Below are 18,658 nucleotides of genomic sequence, written 5' to 3'. Positions count from 1 at the left end.
TTTATAGTGTCCTTCCACATGATGGCTGACAGGTGGTACAACAAAGCAGAGAAGAAAATAACAAGTAAACTAGGAAATTTTACAAAATTTTAAGGAACTTGCCCTAAGATGTTGAAGATGATGGGTTCTGTACCTAGTACCTGTTTCCAACCAAGTTCTACTCAGACAAGAGCCTCTGAAATTAATAAATCTGCATTAGTCGTGGCCATTAACTTCAGTAGGTCTACTCAGAGGAGGGCTGGCAGTGGATGCGACCCTATGGCGCTGTAGTGCAACTGCAGAATATTCATCGCAGTCAGGGTGAGATGAGATGAAGCAGCTAACTTTGCGCTACCGCAGTTTTAATCATTCTAACATGAATTCATCTAACATGAATCCACAGCCTGCTTCGATTTAGGGTGCATGCCTTAACTCCTGTGAAGCGAAGGCAGTGTGTCCTGAGAACATGCAAAGTGCCATTCTTTCCTTCCCAAGTGACTGCCAAACGGGTTCCACCCATTTTGATAACTATCCCAACCAAGGATGTTGCACCCCTGGCTGCAGATTCTCACTGGTCGAAAAGCAGATTGCAGAGAGGCAAATGCCCACGAAAGTTTTATTAATTCCCCAATGTGCCCAATGTTCATACATACATTTGCCTAGACACTTGTTACTCCCAGCAGCCCAAATAGAACCATTGCATTTCAGTGGTAAGAACTTCCGATTCAAGCGTAACAGACCAAGAGAGCTCCCCCCTCCAAGTGCCAGTTTAGATTGGGGAAAGGGCTCAGGAAAAGAAGGCCAGGCAAGACAACCGTAACTTCTTCTTTCAGCATTAATCTCCCTGGCTGCTACCCCCCCCCCCAATTAAAATGACAGCTTGAGGTTCACATCCCTTAAAAATGCCATTTATCACCCAAAAGACACTATCCAAAGAGGGCCTGGATTTACTTCCCAGACAGCACACCAGCTGCGGCCTCCCACTCTAGACAGCGCATCTTGACTTCTAGCGGCAGATTCCACCAAAGTGGTGTTCAGTTCCGGAGACATTTACGATGGCATTAGGGATCCGTTTGGCAAAAATGCTTGCCCCCCACAGGGACAACCAAGGTGCTGCCGGCTGGCTTATGCCCAATTTCTGGCTGAATGACAGAATCGTGGAGGGAAAAGGTACCAAGAGTCGGGGAAGCAGCAGCAGATCTAAGGCAATTCACATCCACAGCAGGAGAGCCGTGGATGTTTCGTGTGCTTTGAACAGGCTCTGTGCAACTAGCAGATTCTAAAAACGGGGGGCAAAGTAACAGTCTGGGCTGCTACCACAAGCTAGTTTGAAGCCCCTGGGTGGGGCCCAGTGACACAGCTTACAGGTGCCAGCCCCTCAGCCCCAAAGTATCCAAAAGGGATCCCCCGGTGCGGAGTCTCTTAGCAACTGATCCTTCCTTTTCAATGATTGCCACTGTGACAAGGAAGGGGCTGCCCAGAACACAAAACCTCCCTCTCTCTCTCTCTGCACACTGGTTTGAGCCAGATCTCCTGCACATCCCAGGTGCTGGAGGGCAGAGAGGCGAGGGGAAGGCGGGTCACTTCTCGTACTGGCCCAGCGGGTAGTGCTCGCCGTACTGCTTGAGGTGGCGTTCCAGGGATTCCTGCTGCTTCTGGATGTGCCAGGGCATCTCGCAGTAGACGTCGGAGAAGAGGAACTGAGGGCTGGGCTTCAACTTGCGCTCCGCCTCCTCAAAGGCCTCCATCACCTGAGGAACACAAAGGGAAAGCAGAGATGGGAGTCCCCGTTCCAGACCTGCGATTCGCTTTACAATCCTGTGCGGAAGAAAAGGAGGGTGGGGCAGGCGCCTGGCTTCTCTGAAAAGGAGCACCCACGGTTATGTCCCACCTCAGCCAGGATGCTTCTATTCATCACAAAGAAGTGGTTCTATTTTAGAAAGCTGATCAGATGAGCGCTGGAATTTCCCTGTGTCAGGGCTTGTTTGGCTGCAGTTCAGCACAGAAACTCAGAGATGAGCAGTAAAGTCGATTCTTTATTCAGAGAGACAAAACACAATGGCGAACTTCACAGGCAGGACTAACCTGATGATGAAGTAGTAGTAGTAATTTATTTATACCCATCTTGCTGGGTTTCCCCAGCAACTCTGGGCAGCTCCCAACAGAATATTAAAAACATGATAAAACATCAAACATTAAAAGTTTCCCTAAACAGGGCTGCCTTCAGATGTTTTCTAAAAGTCAGGTAGTTGTTTACAGTGGTACCTCGCAAGACGAATGCCTCACAAGACAAAAAACCCGCAAGACGAAAGGGTTTTTTGTTTTTTGAGCTGCTTCGCAAGACGATTTTCCCTAGGGCAGGGGTCAGCAACCCGCGGCTCCGGAGCCGCATGTGGCTCTTTTACACCTTTGCTGCGGCTCCGGGGCGGATACTAGCGAGGGGAGGAGGCGCATTGTGTGCCCAGACACTCCCCACTGTTTTAAATGTCGCAATGGTTTTGCGGCTCCCAGGTTTTTTTTTCTTCGGTCCAAGTGGCTCTTTTTGTCTTAAAGGTTGCAGACCCCTGCCCTAGGGGCTTGCTTCGCAAGACGGAAACGTCTTGCAAGTTTGTTTCCTTTTTCTTAACACCGTTAATACAGTTGCGACTTGACTTTGAGGAGCAACTCATAGCATGCGGTGTGGTAGCCTTTTTTGAGGTTTTTGAAGACTTGGGTGATTTTTGAAGCTTTTCCGAAACTTTTCCGACACCGTGCTTCGCAAGACGAAAAAAATCGCAAGACGAAAAAAATCGCGGAACGAAATAATTTCGTCTTGCGAGGCACCACTGTATTTCCTTGACATCTGATGGGAGGGCGTTCCACAGGGCGGACACCACTACCAAGAAGGCCCTCTGCCTGGTTCCCTGTAACCTCCTTTCTCCCAGTGAGGGAACCGCCAGAAGGCCCTCGGAGCTGGACCTTGGTGTCTGGGCTGAACAATGGGGGTGGAGACGCTCCTTCAGACATACTGGGCCGGCACAGGGGATCTGAGCCTCCCACTTCCTTCCAAGGCTCCTCTGCAGCTGGCTGCCTTCCCAACAGTCGCAAACTCTTTTGAGGAGGGGCTCTCTGTGCCTTTTGCTACAGGTAACATCCTTCTCGTTCTTGGGGACAGAAGAGGACAGGAGGAGGAGACAGTGGAACTGGCAGGGGGCTGGCAATCTGTCACAGCCTCAGCCTCCTCCTCTTCAGCTGCCTCGCTCTCACTTAAACCTACTGCTTGCTCAGCCTCCAACCCATCTGCCCCCACTTCTTCCTCTGACTTGTCTTCTGCAACCCACCATCCATCCCCTGGCTAGGAGCCTTCCCACTCTGATGCTTCCCTGGGGGGGGGGGTTCCCCGGCTGTAGCCTCCCACCATTCCTCCTCGCCTAGCCAGTCCCTGACACCCTGTGGAAGTCACCATGCGTGTTCCTCCTTTTCAAAAGGGGTATGTACTCCTGTACCTAGGGCACGGGCAGATGGAAGGAGCACCCCCCTAAACAACGAAGAGGTAGCTCAAGGGTAGAGCATGGACACTAAGCTAGGGGGAGCAATGTTCTGGCTTAGCATTAAGGCTGCTCCCTATGTTCGTCCTAGGAGATGTCAATATTGTTGGCCTTTGCTCATATTTTGCATTGTTCTGTACGTATCCTGAACGTTTGCCTATTTATCGCAAGCAGGCACCCACAGAAACACAGCCAAGACGGAGAAGAAGGGTTTGGATTTGATATCCCGCTTTATCACCACCCGAAGGAGTCTCAAAGCGGCTAACATTCTCCTTTCCCTTCCTCCCCCACAACAAACACTCTGTGAGGTGAGTGGGGCTGAGAGACTTCAGAGAAGTGTGACTGGCCCAAGGTCACCCAGCAGCTGCATGTGGAGGAGCGGAGACGCGAACCCGGTTCACCAGATTATGAGTCTACCGCTCTTAACTACTACACCACACTGGCTCTCAGGAGGGTAACGTGGACACCATACATCCAAGCCACTCACCCTTTTGCGGGATTTCTTCCGCCACGTCTTCTCCTGGTCCTCATCCCACCAGCCTCTGCCCACCATGTAGTGACGGAGACGAGAGATAGGGTGGTCTTGCTTGTCCCAATAGTTGACTTCGTCCACTGAGCGGTAGGCGGAGCTGTCGTCACTTGTGCTATGGTGCCCAATCCTGAGAGGGAAACAGGCAGCTCATTATTTAGGGGGATTCTTTGGTCCCGCCCCTCACATCAGGTCACTTCCTTCTCAGGCTATGGGACTTGTGCTCCATTGACTACCCCCACTCGCTCCACACCTACCTGTACGTCATGGCTTCAATCAGGAAGGGCTGGTTCTCGGCAACAGCCCGGCGACGGGCCTCCCTGGTGGCATTGTACACGGCAAAGACGTCGTTGCCATCCACCCGGATAGACTGGATGCCGTAGCCGGGACCACGTGCAGCTGTGGGAAGGAAGCAAAGGATGGGCACTCTGGCAATAGGGAGTGTTGGACTTTTCCACTTTCCAATTCCAAAAATGAGAGGTGCTAAGAAGTCATGACATTGATTTGGGAATTCGAAAGATACAGTGGTACCTCGGGTTACATACACTTCAGGTTACAGACTCCGCTAACCCAGAAATATTACCTCGGGTTAAGAAATTTGCTTCAGGATGAGAACAGAAATCGTGCTCTGGTGGTGCGGCGGCAGCAGGAGGCCCCATTAGCGAAAGTGGTGCTTCAGGTTAAGAACAGTTTCAGGTTAAGAACGGACCTCCGGAAAATATTAAGTACTTAACCCAAGGTACCACTGTATTTTGGTTGAATAAATATAATTTAGTTTTACTTAGTATAGGTAATATGTGTGCAAAACTGCATAGAAATAATTAAAAATGATTGCCAAGAACTTGCAGTTATATATTATTATTCTTTAGCATTACTCAACATTTTCAGAAGTTAATATTAAAATTCATGGGTTTCCCGAAAGCAGTTTACATGTTTCTTCATCAAATGCAGACTTACAGAGCTAAATGTTGTCTGATCACAAAAATAATAGCAGATTTGAATTCCTCGCACCCCGAAAACATGATTTTAAGACCCCTAACTGAGGAAATTTGCAAAAATTTACTTTCACTCCCAACATGACACGCTCTACTCTGGGAAGCCACGCTTCACGGTGCAGCAGGTGTTTCCGGGACAGTTGATGAAACAATGCCAAAATTAAGATGAAAAAAAGGCACATATATTTCTGTGCTAGTTATGCGGCAGTGGCTGGTGACCGTAGAGCCTTCCAAAGTGGACTTTCTATGTTATTCTTGCTTCACCCAGAATCTGGGGCAGGAGGGCAAGGTCATGTAGCCTCAGAGCATTCTCCACCCCACCCACCCACACCCTGGCCTGACCCCCCTCACCTATTCCGTCGCCCCGGTACTGCTCAGACGTCGGGGTGGAGATGGCATAGCCGTTGTTGCGGCAGAAGAAAATGATGGGGCACTCAAGGGTGGCGGCGAAGTTGAAGCCTGCGTGGGCATCGCCCTCACTGGCCGCGCCCTCCCCAAAGTAGCAGATGACAATCCGGTCGGTGTTCTCCCTCTTGATGGCGTAGGCAGAACCAACAGCTGCCAATGGGGAGGGGAGAGAGGGAATGAGAGCAGGGAAAGGAAAGAGATGGGTGCACAGGCCATTCACTGTGATTGTGTCTTCAAACAAAGGATTGCTTTGTTGTAACGAACCCTTGTCATTAATAAAGCAGAGGATCTGCCCATACTAAGCAGTGTCGTGACCCGCTGAGCTCCCAGACCTCTTTGGCAACGACCCCAAAGGGGGATTTGCCAGCCTGGGGTGTCTCACACCTCCTGACTCTGCCAGAGGGAAAGAGGATCAGATGTTATGTGCACGTGAAGCTACCACAGATCAAGCTAAACCACCGATTCAGCCTGAACATACCCAGTTCCCTCAAGTGTTCCGCAGTGATCTGGCCACAGTGATCCATGTGACGGTCACCTCCAGGCTTGACTACTGTAATTCGCTCTATGCGGGGCTGCCCTTGAAGCTGTCCCAGAAACTCCAGCGGGTGCAGAATGCTGCATCGAGGCTCCTCACGGGGTCTCGGCCATGGGAGCATATTCACCCAGTGCTTTCCCAGCTGCACTGGCTCCCGGTGGAGTACAGGGTCAGATTTAAGGTGCTGCTTTTGACCTTTAAAGCCCTTCACGGCCTAGGACCCTCGTCCTTACGGGACTGCCTTTCCCAGTATGCCCCACAGAGAGCCTCAAGGTCCATAAATAGCAACACCCTAGTAGTCCCAGGCCCTAAGGAAGTTAGATTGGCTTCAACCAGAGCCAGGGCCTTTTCAACTCTGGCTCCGGCCTGGTGGAACGCTCTGCCTCATGAGACCAGGGCCCTGCAGGATCTGATTTCTTTCCGCAGGGCCTGTAAGACAGAGTTGCTCCGCCTGGCCTTTGGCTTGGAGCAAATTTGATTCCCTCCCCCTTTCCTTCTTTTTTCTTTTTCCTTTCTCCTCCTGTGATGAGGCTGCATTTTAATATTTTAATGTTTCAATATTTTAACGTTGTATTTTAATCTTGTTTTTAAGTTGTATTCATTCAACTTGTTTTTATTATTGCTTGTTAGCCACCCTGAGCCCGGCCTTGGCTGGGGAGGGCGGTGATAAATAATAATAATAATAATAATTAGGCCTGGTTTCCAGACCCTTTATCATCTTGGAAATTTTTAACCCCGTTTTCATCTCACCTTGTGGGATCTGCGTAGCTAGTGGGGATGATATGGTGACAAAGTGCAAATCTTTGCAGCCGTAGTGCACGGGCATTTGACGGCCTTTCCCAGTGTCGCTGGCATTGCCATAGCACTGTGCCATGAACAGGTCCAGAGGGTACCCTCTGTGCATCAGTACACCTAAGAGGAGCAAGAGGGAACATGAGATTAACCAGAAGCACCTTTTATCAGAGTGAGAAGCCAGTAATGGTATTAACAGCGCACTAGTTGATGCACAGAGTTCAGGAGCAATGCTTCTTCCACATTTGATGAATGAGAGGAGAGCATTTGGGGGGGCAGCCATCTCAGTCAAGGTTCAAAAGCCTACTATAAAATAAATTCAAGATTACACTGCAGAAAAGGAGGCCTATTAAGAACACCTATTGCGATGGCTGCTATTATGGAATATAAAAACAGATCAATCAACCTTTAAAGCACATGGTACCATGTGCCTGTCTAATCGGCTCCTTTAATTGTTTATAAACAGTCACACGGTGTGCAGAACTAACCAGCCCAAGAGACAGTGTATCCTAAGGGAAAATAGGAACAAATGATTAAAAAATGGAATAACAGGAAAGAAGAAGTATTGCAGGGGTGAGAGCTGAGGATGCAAACATGCCTTATGCTGTTAAGAGCGCTGCAGTGTTGAGCTGTCATGTGCTGCCACCCAGTGGCTGAGCAGCTAGTAGCACACCACACTTCAGCGGGAGGGAGAGTGAACTGTCCCTTACCTGCTTCACGGTACTGTCCAAAGACCAGATCGGTGTCACTAAGAGCCGCTGCGCTGCCCACGTGGGTGCCTTCCTCCCCGTAGTTGGTCATGTAGAAGGAGATCCGACCCTAAGGAAAACAAACTGAACTTAGTCATGGAAGGAGGGAGGGATAGCTCAGTTAGGAGAGCAAAAGAGTCAGGGTTGTGGGTTGGGCAAGATTCCTGCATGGCAGGGGGCTGGACTAGAGCAGTGTTTCCCAACCTTTTTTGGGCAAAGGCACACTTGTTTCATGAAAAAAATCTCGAGGCACACCACCATGCCAGATGGGGAAAGGTCACTTTTTACTTATGTAAAAAAAAAATAAAAAAATAGTAACAGCATAGAAGGTAATGGTTATCTCTTTGATGTCTGATGGGAGGGCATTCCACAGGGCGGGCGCCACTACCGAGAAGGCCCTCTGCCTGGTTCCCTGTAACCTCACTTTTCACAGTGAGGGAATTGCCAGAAGGCCCTTGGCACTGGATCTCAGTGTCTGGGCTGAACGATGGTGGCGGAGACGCTACTTCAGGTATACTGGACCGAAACCGCTTAGGGCTTTAAAGGTCAGCACCAACACTTTGAATTGTGCTCGGAAAGGTACTGGGAGCCAATGTAGGTCTTTCAAGACTGTCGTTACGTGGTCTCGGCGGCAGGTAGCAGCGCTCACAGCTTACGGACTGCACCGTGTAACAGGTGTCTGGCCCAGCAGCCTAAGGCGGACAAGCCACTGAAACAGGCATTCAGAATCCATTCATTTCATAAAACCTGCAGGGCTCAATCTCTGTGTTTGTGTATGTGTGTGTTTCTGTTTTGCCCAAGGGTCTGGGGGTGGGAGAGAGCTCTTTAGCATGATGCTTTTAAAACAATTAAATTATCAACAAACAAACCTGATGATACGAAGAGCAACGTCCGGTGCTACCGGGGGGGGGGGGGGGAGAAGGGGGCCTACTCGGAAGTAAATACTGCGTCCAGGCGCAATTAGCGCTGATTTAAGGTGCACCAAGACTGCCTAAAAACCTCACCAAAGATATGCAACAAAGCGCTTCGTTGCAGAGGGGAGAGTTTGTGCACCGTGGAGGCTGGAGGGCTTCTATTCTACATGCGGGGGTTGGGGGGGCGAGGAAAATGTGCTCCGTGGGGGGGGCGGGGAAGGCAAGAAAAGGAGCTGAGCTCTAACTATAGGCTCCCACGCTTGAGCAGGCCCGACTCGGTGGGGCGGACCACCCTCTCTCCTGGAGGAGGAGGAGGAAGAGGAGGAGGAGATTCCCATCCACGGCGTGGCCTCCCGCGCTCCTGAACGGGAAATCTCTGCAGCCCAAGACTCTCCGCGAGGCAGCTCCTCCCTTCCTGCCTTGAGCCGCCGCCAGCCGCGCCCCCTCCCCAGTTATCTGCTGCCTGCCAAGCCCCGCCCCTCTTCATTGTCCTCCCCTTCTGTTTATTCCCCTTCCTCCATCCCTCGCTTTTTTTCCTCTCTTTCCTTTTTTTAAAAAAATATTTTCTCTTCCCCTTCTTTTTTTCCACCCTTTCTTTTTTCTCTTTCTCCCCCCCCCCTCCCCGCCCTCCTGGGTTAAAGGATTTGAGCAATGGGTCTGGAGGTGGAGCTCGTCGGAGGATTAGCCCGACTCGCCCGCCTCCCTCCCACGGCACACTAGGCAACGTCCGGCGGCACACTAGTGTGCCGCGGAACACCGGTTGGGAAACACTGGACTAGAGGATTCACATGGTCCCTTCCAACTCTACACTTTGATGATTCTAAGGAAGGTGAAGGCCTCTAGGCCCAGCTTTGTGTGCATGTTACTCTGTCTATTCATTAGATCAGGGCTGTCCAACTTCCAAGAGACTGCGATCTATAACCACTATAAAAAAACTGGCAGTGATCTACCCAGTTGTTGAGCTTTTTGGGGGGGGGGCATGATCAACCATGATCGACAAGGGGCATCCCGCAAACGACCAGTAGATCGCAATCGACCTGTCGGACAGTCCTACATTAGATCAACTTCCCCCAACCTGCTGTAAGCCAGGTGTTTTGGACTACAATTCCCATCAGCCCCAGCTATCAGAGCCAGTGCTCAGGGGTGATGGAAGTCCAACCAAACCATCAGGTTGGAGAAGGCCAGGCTACATCCACATCCCCAAGTCAGGAGATACTTTGTGTGACCCTCCCAATAGGACAATTTGTTTTTTTGAATGAGGGGGGCAGAATCTTACGGCATGTGTGTGTGTGAAATGTGGCCATACCTGCCTCTGGGACTCGTACAGAATCCGATCCATGGTGTTGAGAAGCGTCATGCTCTTGTAGAATTTCAGCACCTGCTCTTGGGGAAGCTGCAAGGGAGGGAGAAATGCCGCTGGATGAAAAATATTTGAACAGGGCCGAAGGAAAGTATTTCAAAATTCCTTGGCTCCTGCAAGAACCTCTTGATATTTTTTTTCTTCTAGTGGCAATGCAGAACTGCACAGCACACTGAACTGGTCAATCTGACAAGGCCCCTGCGTCTTACCTGAGGGTCCTCGCTGGGGTTGGTGATCTGCCCCTGTCGGTCCATAACTCGGTAGATGGGAATCCCTGAAATGACATTAGGCTGGATGAATTCTAGCTTGTCTACGAACTCGGCCGAGGCACCGGGGAATTGCGGCTTCTCCTCCAAAGAGGTAAACTCTTCCTGCTGTTGAAGGCATACCTGGTACAGATAAAGAGAGAACAGCACACCTGTGAAAAGGTGAACAGAGTTGCATCATGCCATACAGCGACGAGGCAACTGAAATGCTATGTATTTGATTTCAGTAGTAAGTAAGTAAGTAAGTAAATAAATAAATAAATATTATCCAGTAGCACTTTAGAGACCAACTAAGTTTGTTCTTGGTATGAGCTTTCGTGTGCATGCACACTTCTTCAGATACCCACAGATACTGAAGAAGTGTGAATGCGCATGAAAGCTCATACCAAGAACAAACTTAGTTGGTCTCTAAGGTGCTACTGGATTTTTTAATTTTTTTATATATATTTCTACTGCATCAGACGAACACAGCTACCTATTTTATTTCAGTTACACTTGTCATTCTGCAAAGCTATCACCACATAGGTATTTCCCCCCAGCGAGCGGTGTGCCTTGGCTTCTCAAAATGTGGTCCCACCAACCCCCTAACCCACTTCGCTTTGCATCCCCACTGGCGATGTAGAAGGAGGTGGCGTGTACTGCCAACATCCCAGGGTGTGCTTGCGCATGCAGTGCGCCTCCCCTCCCAGTGGACTGCCTCTCTGCAAGGATGGGGCTGTCAGGGGTGGCAGGTAAAGTCCAGCCCTGTGTGAAACACTGTCAGCAGCTACAGGAGCCCTTCTGTAGGCTGGGCTTCGTAGGATAGAAACACAGTGGTAAAACACAGTCCCCAGATGCAATGTTTTAGCATAAGGGTATCCAGTGGGAGTAGGGGCTAAATCTGCTGCCTGCCCCAGGCTGAAGAACTGAGCACATCCCTAACATGAAACCCCCTTCCTCAGTTCCATTTATTATGTGCTTACTGCAATTACATCTTTATCTCTAAGGAGCTCAGGGTGACATAAATGGCTCCCCCCTCCTCATTCAATCCTCACAACACCCCTGTGAGGTAGGAAATGCTGAGAGATTTTAAGTGACCCAAGGTCACCCAGTGAGCTTCATAACTGAGTGGGGATTTGCACCCGGGTCTGAAACTCTACCCCAGAGGTCGGCAACCTTATCCGAGGATGGGCCGGTGTGCACACATGTGCTCTTCCGGGTCGGAGGAGCGCCTGTGCGCGAGCGCACACGCTATTTCTGGCACTCCTCCGACCCGGAAGCGCGCTGGAAATAGTGTGTGCACATGCACACGGGCGCTTCTCCGTCCTGCACCCGTGCGCACATGCTATTTCCGGCGCACATCCGGGTCGGAGGCGTGTCCATGCGGACAGGTGCCATCAACCCAAAAGTTGGTCCCTGTGCCACGCCACACCGGTAAGAGCAGGCAGTGGGCGTGGCAGCTGCTACCGGCCCATGGGCCTTAGGTTGCCGACCCCTGCTCTACCCCCTCCCCCCACCACACTGGCTCTCATTTCTTGGTGAAAAGAGTGTGACAGAATGGTGGAGGGCAGGCCTGGCTTCTACAAGGTTGTGGGTTTTTCGGTAAAACAAAATGCAAAATGTCTCTACCCCTATCGTTCTGCCTGGATGCTGAGGTCCAGCGCCGAGGGCCTTCTGACAGTTCCCTCATTGCAAGAAGCTAAGCTACAGGGAACCAGGCAGAGGGCCTTCTTGGTAGTGGCACCCGCCCTGTGGAACGCCCTCCCACCAGATGTTAAAGAGAAAAACAACCACTAAACTTTTAGAAGACATCTGAAGGCAGCCCTGTTTAGGGAAGCTTTTAACGATTAATAGACTATTGTATTTTAATATTCTGTTGGAAGCCGCCCAGAGTGGCTGGGGAGGCCCAGCCAGATGGGTGGGGTACAAATAAATTATTATTATTATTATTATTATTATTATTATTATTATTATTATTATTATGTTGCAAATCTAGGCTTGTAACATATTACTGGGTGGAAGAACCAGAGAAAGTGTCTCTTGGATTACACACTTTAGAGGCCGTCTCTGTATGGTTCAACAACATCTGGACAGATCAGGTTCCCTATTCAGGCTATATGAGCTGTTGAAAACAACAGTGGAATAAGCCTTTAAATCCAGGACGGACATGTTTGTTAAACAAATACCACGTCCTTGGCTGCTGCCAGGGAGAGAAGGAAAATTATCTCCACAGATCTGGGACCTGTAAAGCTGTGACAAGAAAGCTAACTGACTTCAGTAAATCAACACTGGGGAAAGGGTGAGGGAAACTGGACGCGGTCCCAAAAGAAAGAGAAACACACGCCCCTTGAGGCGGCCCAATCAGGCGGGAGAAAGTTGCAGGGGAGACGGATCCTCTCCCTCCCTTTCTGAAAGAAAGTGTTTTCCAAGTCCTGAAAACACACAGGGTGACCTGCCACAAACACACACACACACACACACACACACCAACCACATGTGACGATGCCTTTTAAAAGACTGGTTCCCTACTGAATGCTTTGGAAAATAGATATTTGCAGCATTTCTAACACAAGCCTCCCACCTTCATCGGGGCGCAAAGGCAATCGACTCACTCTCACAGCCTCATCTGTTCTGCACATGTTTACTTAGGAGTTAAATCCCACCGGGGAAGTAAAGGTAAAGGTAAAGGTACCCCTGCCCGTACGGGCCAGTCTTGCCAGACTCTAGGGTTGTGCGCCCATCTCACTTAAGAGGCCGGGGGCCAGCGCTGTCTGGAGACACTTCCGGGTCACGTGGCCAGCGTGACAAAGCTGCATCTGGCGAGCCAGCGCAGCACACGGAAACGCCATTTACCTTCCCGCTAGTAAGCGGTCCCTATTTATCTACTTGCACCCAGGGGTGCTTTCGAACTGCTAGGTTGGCAGGCGCTGGGACCGAGCAACGGGAGCTCACCCCGCCGCGGGGATTCGAACCGCCGACCTTTCAATCAGCAAGTCCTAGGCGCTGAGGCTTTAAGCCACAGCGCCACCCGCGTCCCATCCTACCAAATTCAATGGGGCGTACTCCTAATTTCAGAGTTGGAAAGGGACCCTGATGGCCATCTAGTCCAACCCCCTGCAATGCAAGAATCTCAAGTAAACCATCCCTGCCAGGTGGCCATCCAAAAGCCTCTGGTGGAGGAGAGTCCACCTCTCCTTGCGAACAGCAGTGCAAAGCAGCCAGTTGTCTTAACTTTTGGCTAGCATTATGAGTGTCTATGTGTTTGTGTTTGGCCACAAGGCCACAGACCACTTGAGTTCACAAGGTGCAGGGAAGCTGTGGTCTTCTAGATTTTGCTGAACAACAATAATAATAATAATAATATTTTTTATTTATACCCCGCCCTCCCCAGCCAATACTGGGCTCAGGGTGGCTAACACCAGGTATAAAAACAATCGATTAAAATGCAACTTAAAAACAAGATTAAAATACATTAAAACGCAGCCTCATTTCAGTAGAAACTCAAACTCAACACACATACACACACCCTCCGCCATCATCCCATTTGAGTGAGCCAAATTAACAGCCGCAAGAATGTATGAAGACCCTTCTGGATCCGGCCAACAGCCCATCTGATCCAGCATGCTCTTCCCACAGTGGCCAACCACATGCTTGTGGCAAAGCCGCAAGCAGGATTCGGGCGTAAGAGCAACTCTCCAACGTCCCGTCCAAGCAGTTTCCAGCAACTGGTATTCAGAAGGATTACTGTGTCTGACCTTGGCAGAGCCATCAAGGCCAGTAGCCACCGATACAGCCAGTCCTCCACGAATCTGTCCAATCCTTTTTTTTAAACCCACCTGGGTTATCAAAACCGTTTTTAAAAAATCAAATCAAATCCATTTAAAAACCATCTGGGCTGGTGGCCGTCACTTCCTCCTGCAGCAGCATTGAGTTCCGCAGTTTAACAATGTGCACTATTATAAGGACCCATGTCATTATTTGGGCAGAGCTCACGCAGAAGGAGTTCACATAAAGAACACAACAAATACATACATACATGATCAACAACAATAACAACAACCCCCAATAGACCAGCAGGAACGATGATTTCAGGAAACATATGCCAGTTAAAAATCCCTGCAGGACACCCATTTCCGAGAAGAGGGATATAGCATTTTCAAAGAGGACAGATGGACCCGCAATATAAAATGCTCCACTCCTCCTCACCCCCCCCCCAGCAAAGTTTGCACCCATACACGTGCAAAGTAGCACGTGGGGATGTGCAACTTCCACATTCCCTCCCTCCCCCATCCAGCCTTTGCCTCCCAAACCCTAAAAAACTTGGGTTTCTATGATTTGTTTTGGTTTTTTAGGGTTGGGGGGGCGGGAAGAGATCTGGAGGGTAGGGGGAGAGATATTACCCCACCTCTAGACCCCCAGCGAAGGGGGTCCCACCTCTCCTTCCACCCCTATTTGAGACCCCACCCCCCAGCAAAAGAAACCCCCACGGCTAAGTGGGGCACAAGGACCTCCTTTCTCCCTGAGGGGAAAAAAATCCCCGCGTCTATCCAACCCTCCCTTTAAATGGGGCCCAAATATCCGGGTCGTGACTGCGGGAGGGGGTCAGGGGGGGCCGCCTCGGGAGACTCACTCCTGCGCGGAGCCCCCTCGCCGGCAGCCGCCCGGGGTGCGAGGGGCGTCCCAGCAGCAGGCGCCTCAGGGAGCGCAGCCCCGCGCAAGGGAGCCTAGCCGACGCCGCCATTTTGGGCGGCTGGGAAGCGCGAGGCGGGCGCCGGGTACTAGGCCTCGCCTCCTCCTCCTCCTCCTCAGTCGAGGGAGGCGGGAAAGACGCCGCCGCCCTCGCTCCTCCCTCGAAGCTGCTCCGGAATATAACGGGGCCCTGGGAATAGAGCCCAGGAATGGGTCGTGATTTTTCGTGTGTGTTGACGTATTTCAAACAGTATCCCGACAGAAAAGTTGTAAAGCTGGGCAAGATGGAATGAAACAAAATTAAATTTAAAAATGCCGTTTTTGAGGTGTCCCAGCGGGAGATGCCACGCGCCCGGGTTTTCCCGGACGAGCGGACGCCCCCCGCGCCGGTGTTATTCTGTGTCCGGGAAAATCCGGACCCCGCAGCAGCCCCTGATCCTCAGACAGGGAGGTGTTATGAATGTAATGAGTAATCATCTAATGTTTATGGGATGGATTTCCCCCCTAAATTGAATTTTGAATTTATTGTTATTCACGTTTTATACTGTATTTTATGCTGTTTTTTTGTTGCATCAATTAAGTGTTTTAAATTTGTTTTTTAGCCGCCCTGAGCCCGGTTTTCTGAACCGGGAAGGGCAGGATATAAATAAAAAAAATTATTATTTATTATTAATCATCGTCCTAACCATCCCGAGGGATGAGACCTTCTCCCCTCCTCTGGATTTTTTCTCCCTCCCACTAGGACCCCGTTCCGTCGCTTCTACCTCTCACAGCGACCCTGTGAGGTAGATTTAGGCAGAGAGGGAAATAAGTCGCCGGCCCCAAGTGACTTGGGGTGTGTATGTGGAAGCATGACCTCTATTAAGTTGTGGGTGAACATATCAGACGACACAGCAATTCTTCAAACAGCTCTTGTTTATTCACAGGCCTGAACTGAACTGAAGGATTCAGTCAGACTGCTTATATAGAGCTCCACTGGAATGCAACAGTAACCATTTTCTGTAACTATCCAATCACTGAACGTCATTTTCGATCCCTTATTTGCATATATGGACCTGAGTGAAAACTATCTACACCAGTATCCCCCTGCTGGCCCAGGGTGAGAACTTCAGTACATAACAACCCCCGTTTTATCCTCACAGCAAAACCTGTGGAGGAAATTATCCTGAGGGTCACCGAGTCAGGAATGGACTGTGGCAATAGGCCTTTCTTGGGAAGGATGAGGTTTGGCGCCCACACCTAAATATTTCTTGTTTTCACAATGATTCCCTTGGGTGCAGTTGCTTTTTCATATTTTCAGTAGGCACCTGTGTAAATATAGGTTTATTATAACAATAAGTATTATTATTATTATTATTATTATTATTATTATTATTATTATTATTATTATTATTTTGAGCCCCCTCTGATCAGCTACTTGTGCAGGGGACACACCTGCACTGCCCTAAACCCAGAGAGTGGGCCTTCTCCCCAATGTTTTTATTTTTATTTTAAAAAATTATTTGGTTCTGTTTTTTGAATCGCTTCCCTGTCTCCAAGGGACATTAAAAAATAAAATATACCAGTAGGTTTTTCCACAGAAGGACAATAAGCACAAACGAAACAAAACTTAGGCTACGGTTTGTTAGTCACATTTGGTATAGTTAAAGCGGAACAAAATGTTAATTCGTTGCTGAATTGTTTATTTCATTTATTTGATTACAACAACCCTGTGAGGTAGCAATTTGTAAGGACGTAGGGGGGAATGCTGGAAAATCAACCCCCTCCCCTTAATTATGACCCCCACACTCTGATTCCTAGGGGACACCCCAAGTTTCCCCCTTCCTGAACCATTTTTTTCTAATTGAAAAGCTCTCTCTGTGTTTGTGTGTGTGAACTCTTAAAGCAGATTTGAAGCACATCCTTTCCCTCAAAGGATTCTGGGCCTTGTAGTTTACCCCTCACACAGCTCCTGTTCCCAGCATCCCTTAGCAAACTGCAGCACCCAGAATTCTTTGCGGGAAAGGCTGTGCTTTTTTGAATGTGCTTGACAGGCACGGCGTGCAAAGAGCCACATTGGAGGAGGGGGTTCAAAAGTGAACCAGGGTATCGCGTTGACACCCCCCCCCCTCTGTTTGAAACTTCAGAGCGGAAAGACTTAAGAAGGTTAGGTGTGGGTGTTGCTTTAAGAGGAGGTGTCCCTCACCCGTAGCTCCGCCCCGTCAAACCCCGGATCCGGAAGCATCAAGGGGGAAACCACGTGGGTGGATCGGAGCGATGGAGACCGAACAGAAGCGCTTCGATTCTGGGGATCTCCCTGCGCTGCGCCGGATCCTGTGTGAGCAGGGACTGCTGTCCCGTCCTGATGGCTCTGCCTCCTGGATGCAGGGTCAGCCGTGGCTTCCTTTCCTCCACCCCACCTTCCTGCTCCTCCATCTCTGGGTTATATCCTCTTAACTAGCGCTATTTATACTCCGCGGTTGTGGGATGCAGACGGGCGTTTCTCAGGTCTCCCCTTCCAAGCTCCTGAGAGCTTTTAAGGTTCTCTTTGGCTCGGGGTCTTTATTCCCTCGATATCGCCCTGTTGCTACTACTGTTTGGCATGGATGTCTGGTCTTTAGTCTCATATCTCCCAGGCTCCTTTCTTAGCCCGAGTACCAGATACTTAATACTTCATACCCTTTGCTTTCCTAACCCCTCTCCAAAACAGAGCTTATAGATCATAGAACTGCAAAGTTGGAAGGGGTCCCAAGGGTGAAATCTAGTCCAACCCCCTGCAATGCAGGAATCTCAGCGAAAACATCCATGACAGATGGCCACCCAACCTCTGCTCCAGTGAAATAGAATCCAGAACCTCTCAAAGGAGTCCATTCTACTGTGCAACAACCCCTACTGTCAGAAAGTTTTTTTCTGATATTTAGTCAGAATCGCCTTTATTGTAACTTGAATCCATTGGTTCGGGTCCTACCCTCCACAGCAGGAGAGAAGAAGCTTGCTCCATACTCCATGCTGATTTAAATTGAGTGAGGGGAACCGCCCTCTCCCCACAAGTTAACCCTGGTAGGTTATGGTTAAATTACAGAATTTGCTACCCATGGTTTGGTGGTAGACCACCAACTTGTACGGCTTAAAATGGGAATTAGGCACATTCAGGATGGATAGGTTATCGTTGGGACGTGGGTGGTGCTGTGGGTTAAACCACAGAGCCTAGGGCTTGCTGATCAGAAGGTCGGTGGTTCGAATCCCTGTGATGGGGTGAGCTCCCGTTGCTCGGTCCCTGCTCCTGCCAACCTAGTAGTTCGAAAGCACGTCAAAGTGCAAGTAGATAAATAGGTACCGCTCCGGCGGGAAGGTAAACGCCGTTTCTGTGTGCTGCTCTGGTTCGCCAGAAGCGGCTTAGTTATGCTGGCCACATGATCCAGAAGCTGCACACCGGCTCCCTCGGTCAATAAAGCGAGATGAGCGCCGCAACCCCAGAATCGGCCACGACTGGACCTAATGGTCAGGGGTCCCTTTACCTTTAGGGCAGTGTTTCCCAAACTTTTTTGGGCAACGGCACACCTGTTTACTGAAAAAAAATCTCACGGCACACCACCATTAAAGCCCCGCCCCGTGACGTCAGCGCGCAGCGTCACGCCGGGAGGGACGCACGAAAGTGAAAGTTTTTTCCCTCCCCCTTGCCGGGGAACCTCCAAGCTTTGGGGGTGGGAGGAGGCAGCAGAGCGAGGGACTGAGGGACGGCGGCAACTGAGGCGGCGGCGGCTGTTGTGGTGGTGGCGGCGATAGCGGGCGGAGGAGGGGGCGGCGGCGGGGCTTGAGGAGCCGTTGCCGGGAGTTGCTGCTGCTGTTGTTGCTGCTGCTGCCCGGACATACCGGCCGCCTCCTCCTCCGCTGTCTCGCGCTCCTCCCTTTTGCACGCGCTGCCCCGCCGCTCGGCACCACCACCGCGGAGCCGCC

General features: G+C 50.3%; 2 protein-coding genes across 2 annotated transcripts in view; one reads left to right on the top strand and one right to left on the bottom strand.

Annotated features, from left to right (window-relative positions):
- Window positions 1-581: 581 nt before the first annotated feature.
- On the bottom strand, window positions 582-14,821 carry BCKDHA (branched chain keto acid dehydrogenase E1 subunit alpha). Its single transcript, XM_028742176.2, has 9 exons — window positions 14,664-14,821; window positions 9,998-10,177; window positions 9,735-9,821; window positions 7,476-7,584; window positions 6,724-6,885; window positions 5,382-5,588; window positions 4,293-4,434; window positions 3,994-4,165; window positions 582-1,730 (listed from the first exon to the last, which is right to left on the bottom strand). The coding sequence occupies exons 1-9, from the start codon at window positions 14,772-14,774 to the stop codon at window positions 1,560-1,562; spliced, it is 1,341 nt and encodes a 446-aa protein (XP_028598009.1). The 5' UTR covers window positions 14,775-14,821; the 3' UTR covers window positions 582-1,559.
- A 2,086-nt stretch (window positions 14,822-16,907) lies between these two features.
- Window positions 16,908-18,658, top strand: part of EXOSC5 (exosome component 5) — a 41,129-nt gene continuing 39,378 nt past the window's right edge. Inside the window, exon 1 of the mRNA XM_028742177.2 lies at window positions 16,908-17,090. Within this exon, the coding sequence (XP_028598010.1) occupies window positions 16,979-17,090 (112 nt within the window). The 5' untranslated portion in view covers window positions 16,908-16,978. The remainder of the gene's footprint in view (window positions 17,091-18,658) is intronic.

This window comes from Podarcis muralis, chromosome 7, assembly GCF_964188315.1.
Source record: "Podarcis muralis chromosome 7, rPodMur119.hap1.1, whole genome shotgun sequence".
Lineage (NCBI taxonomy): Eukaryota > Metazoa > Chordata > Lepidosauria > Squamata > Lacertidae > Podarcis > Podarcis muralis.
This window is presented reverse-complemented; position numbering and strand designations above follow the sequence as displayed.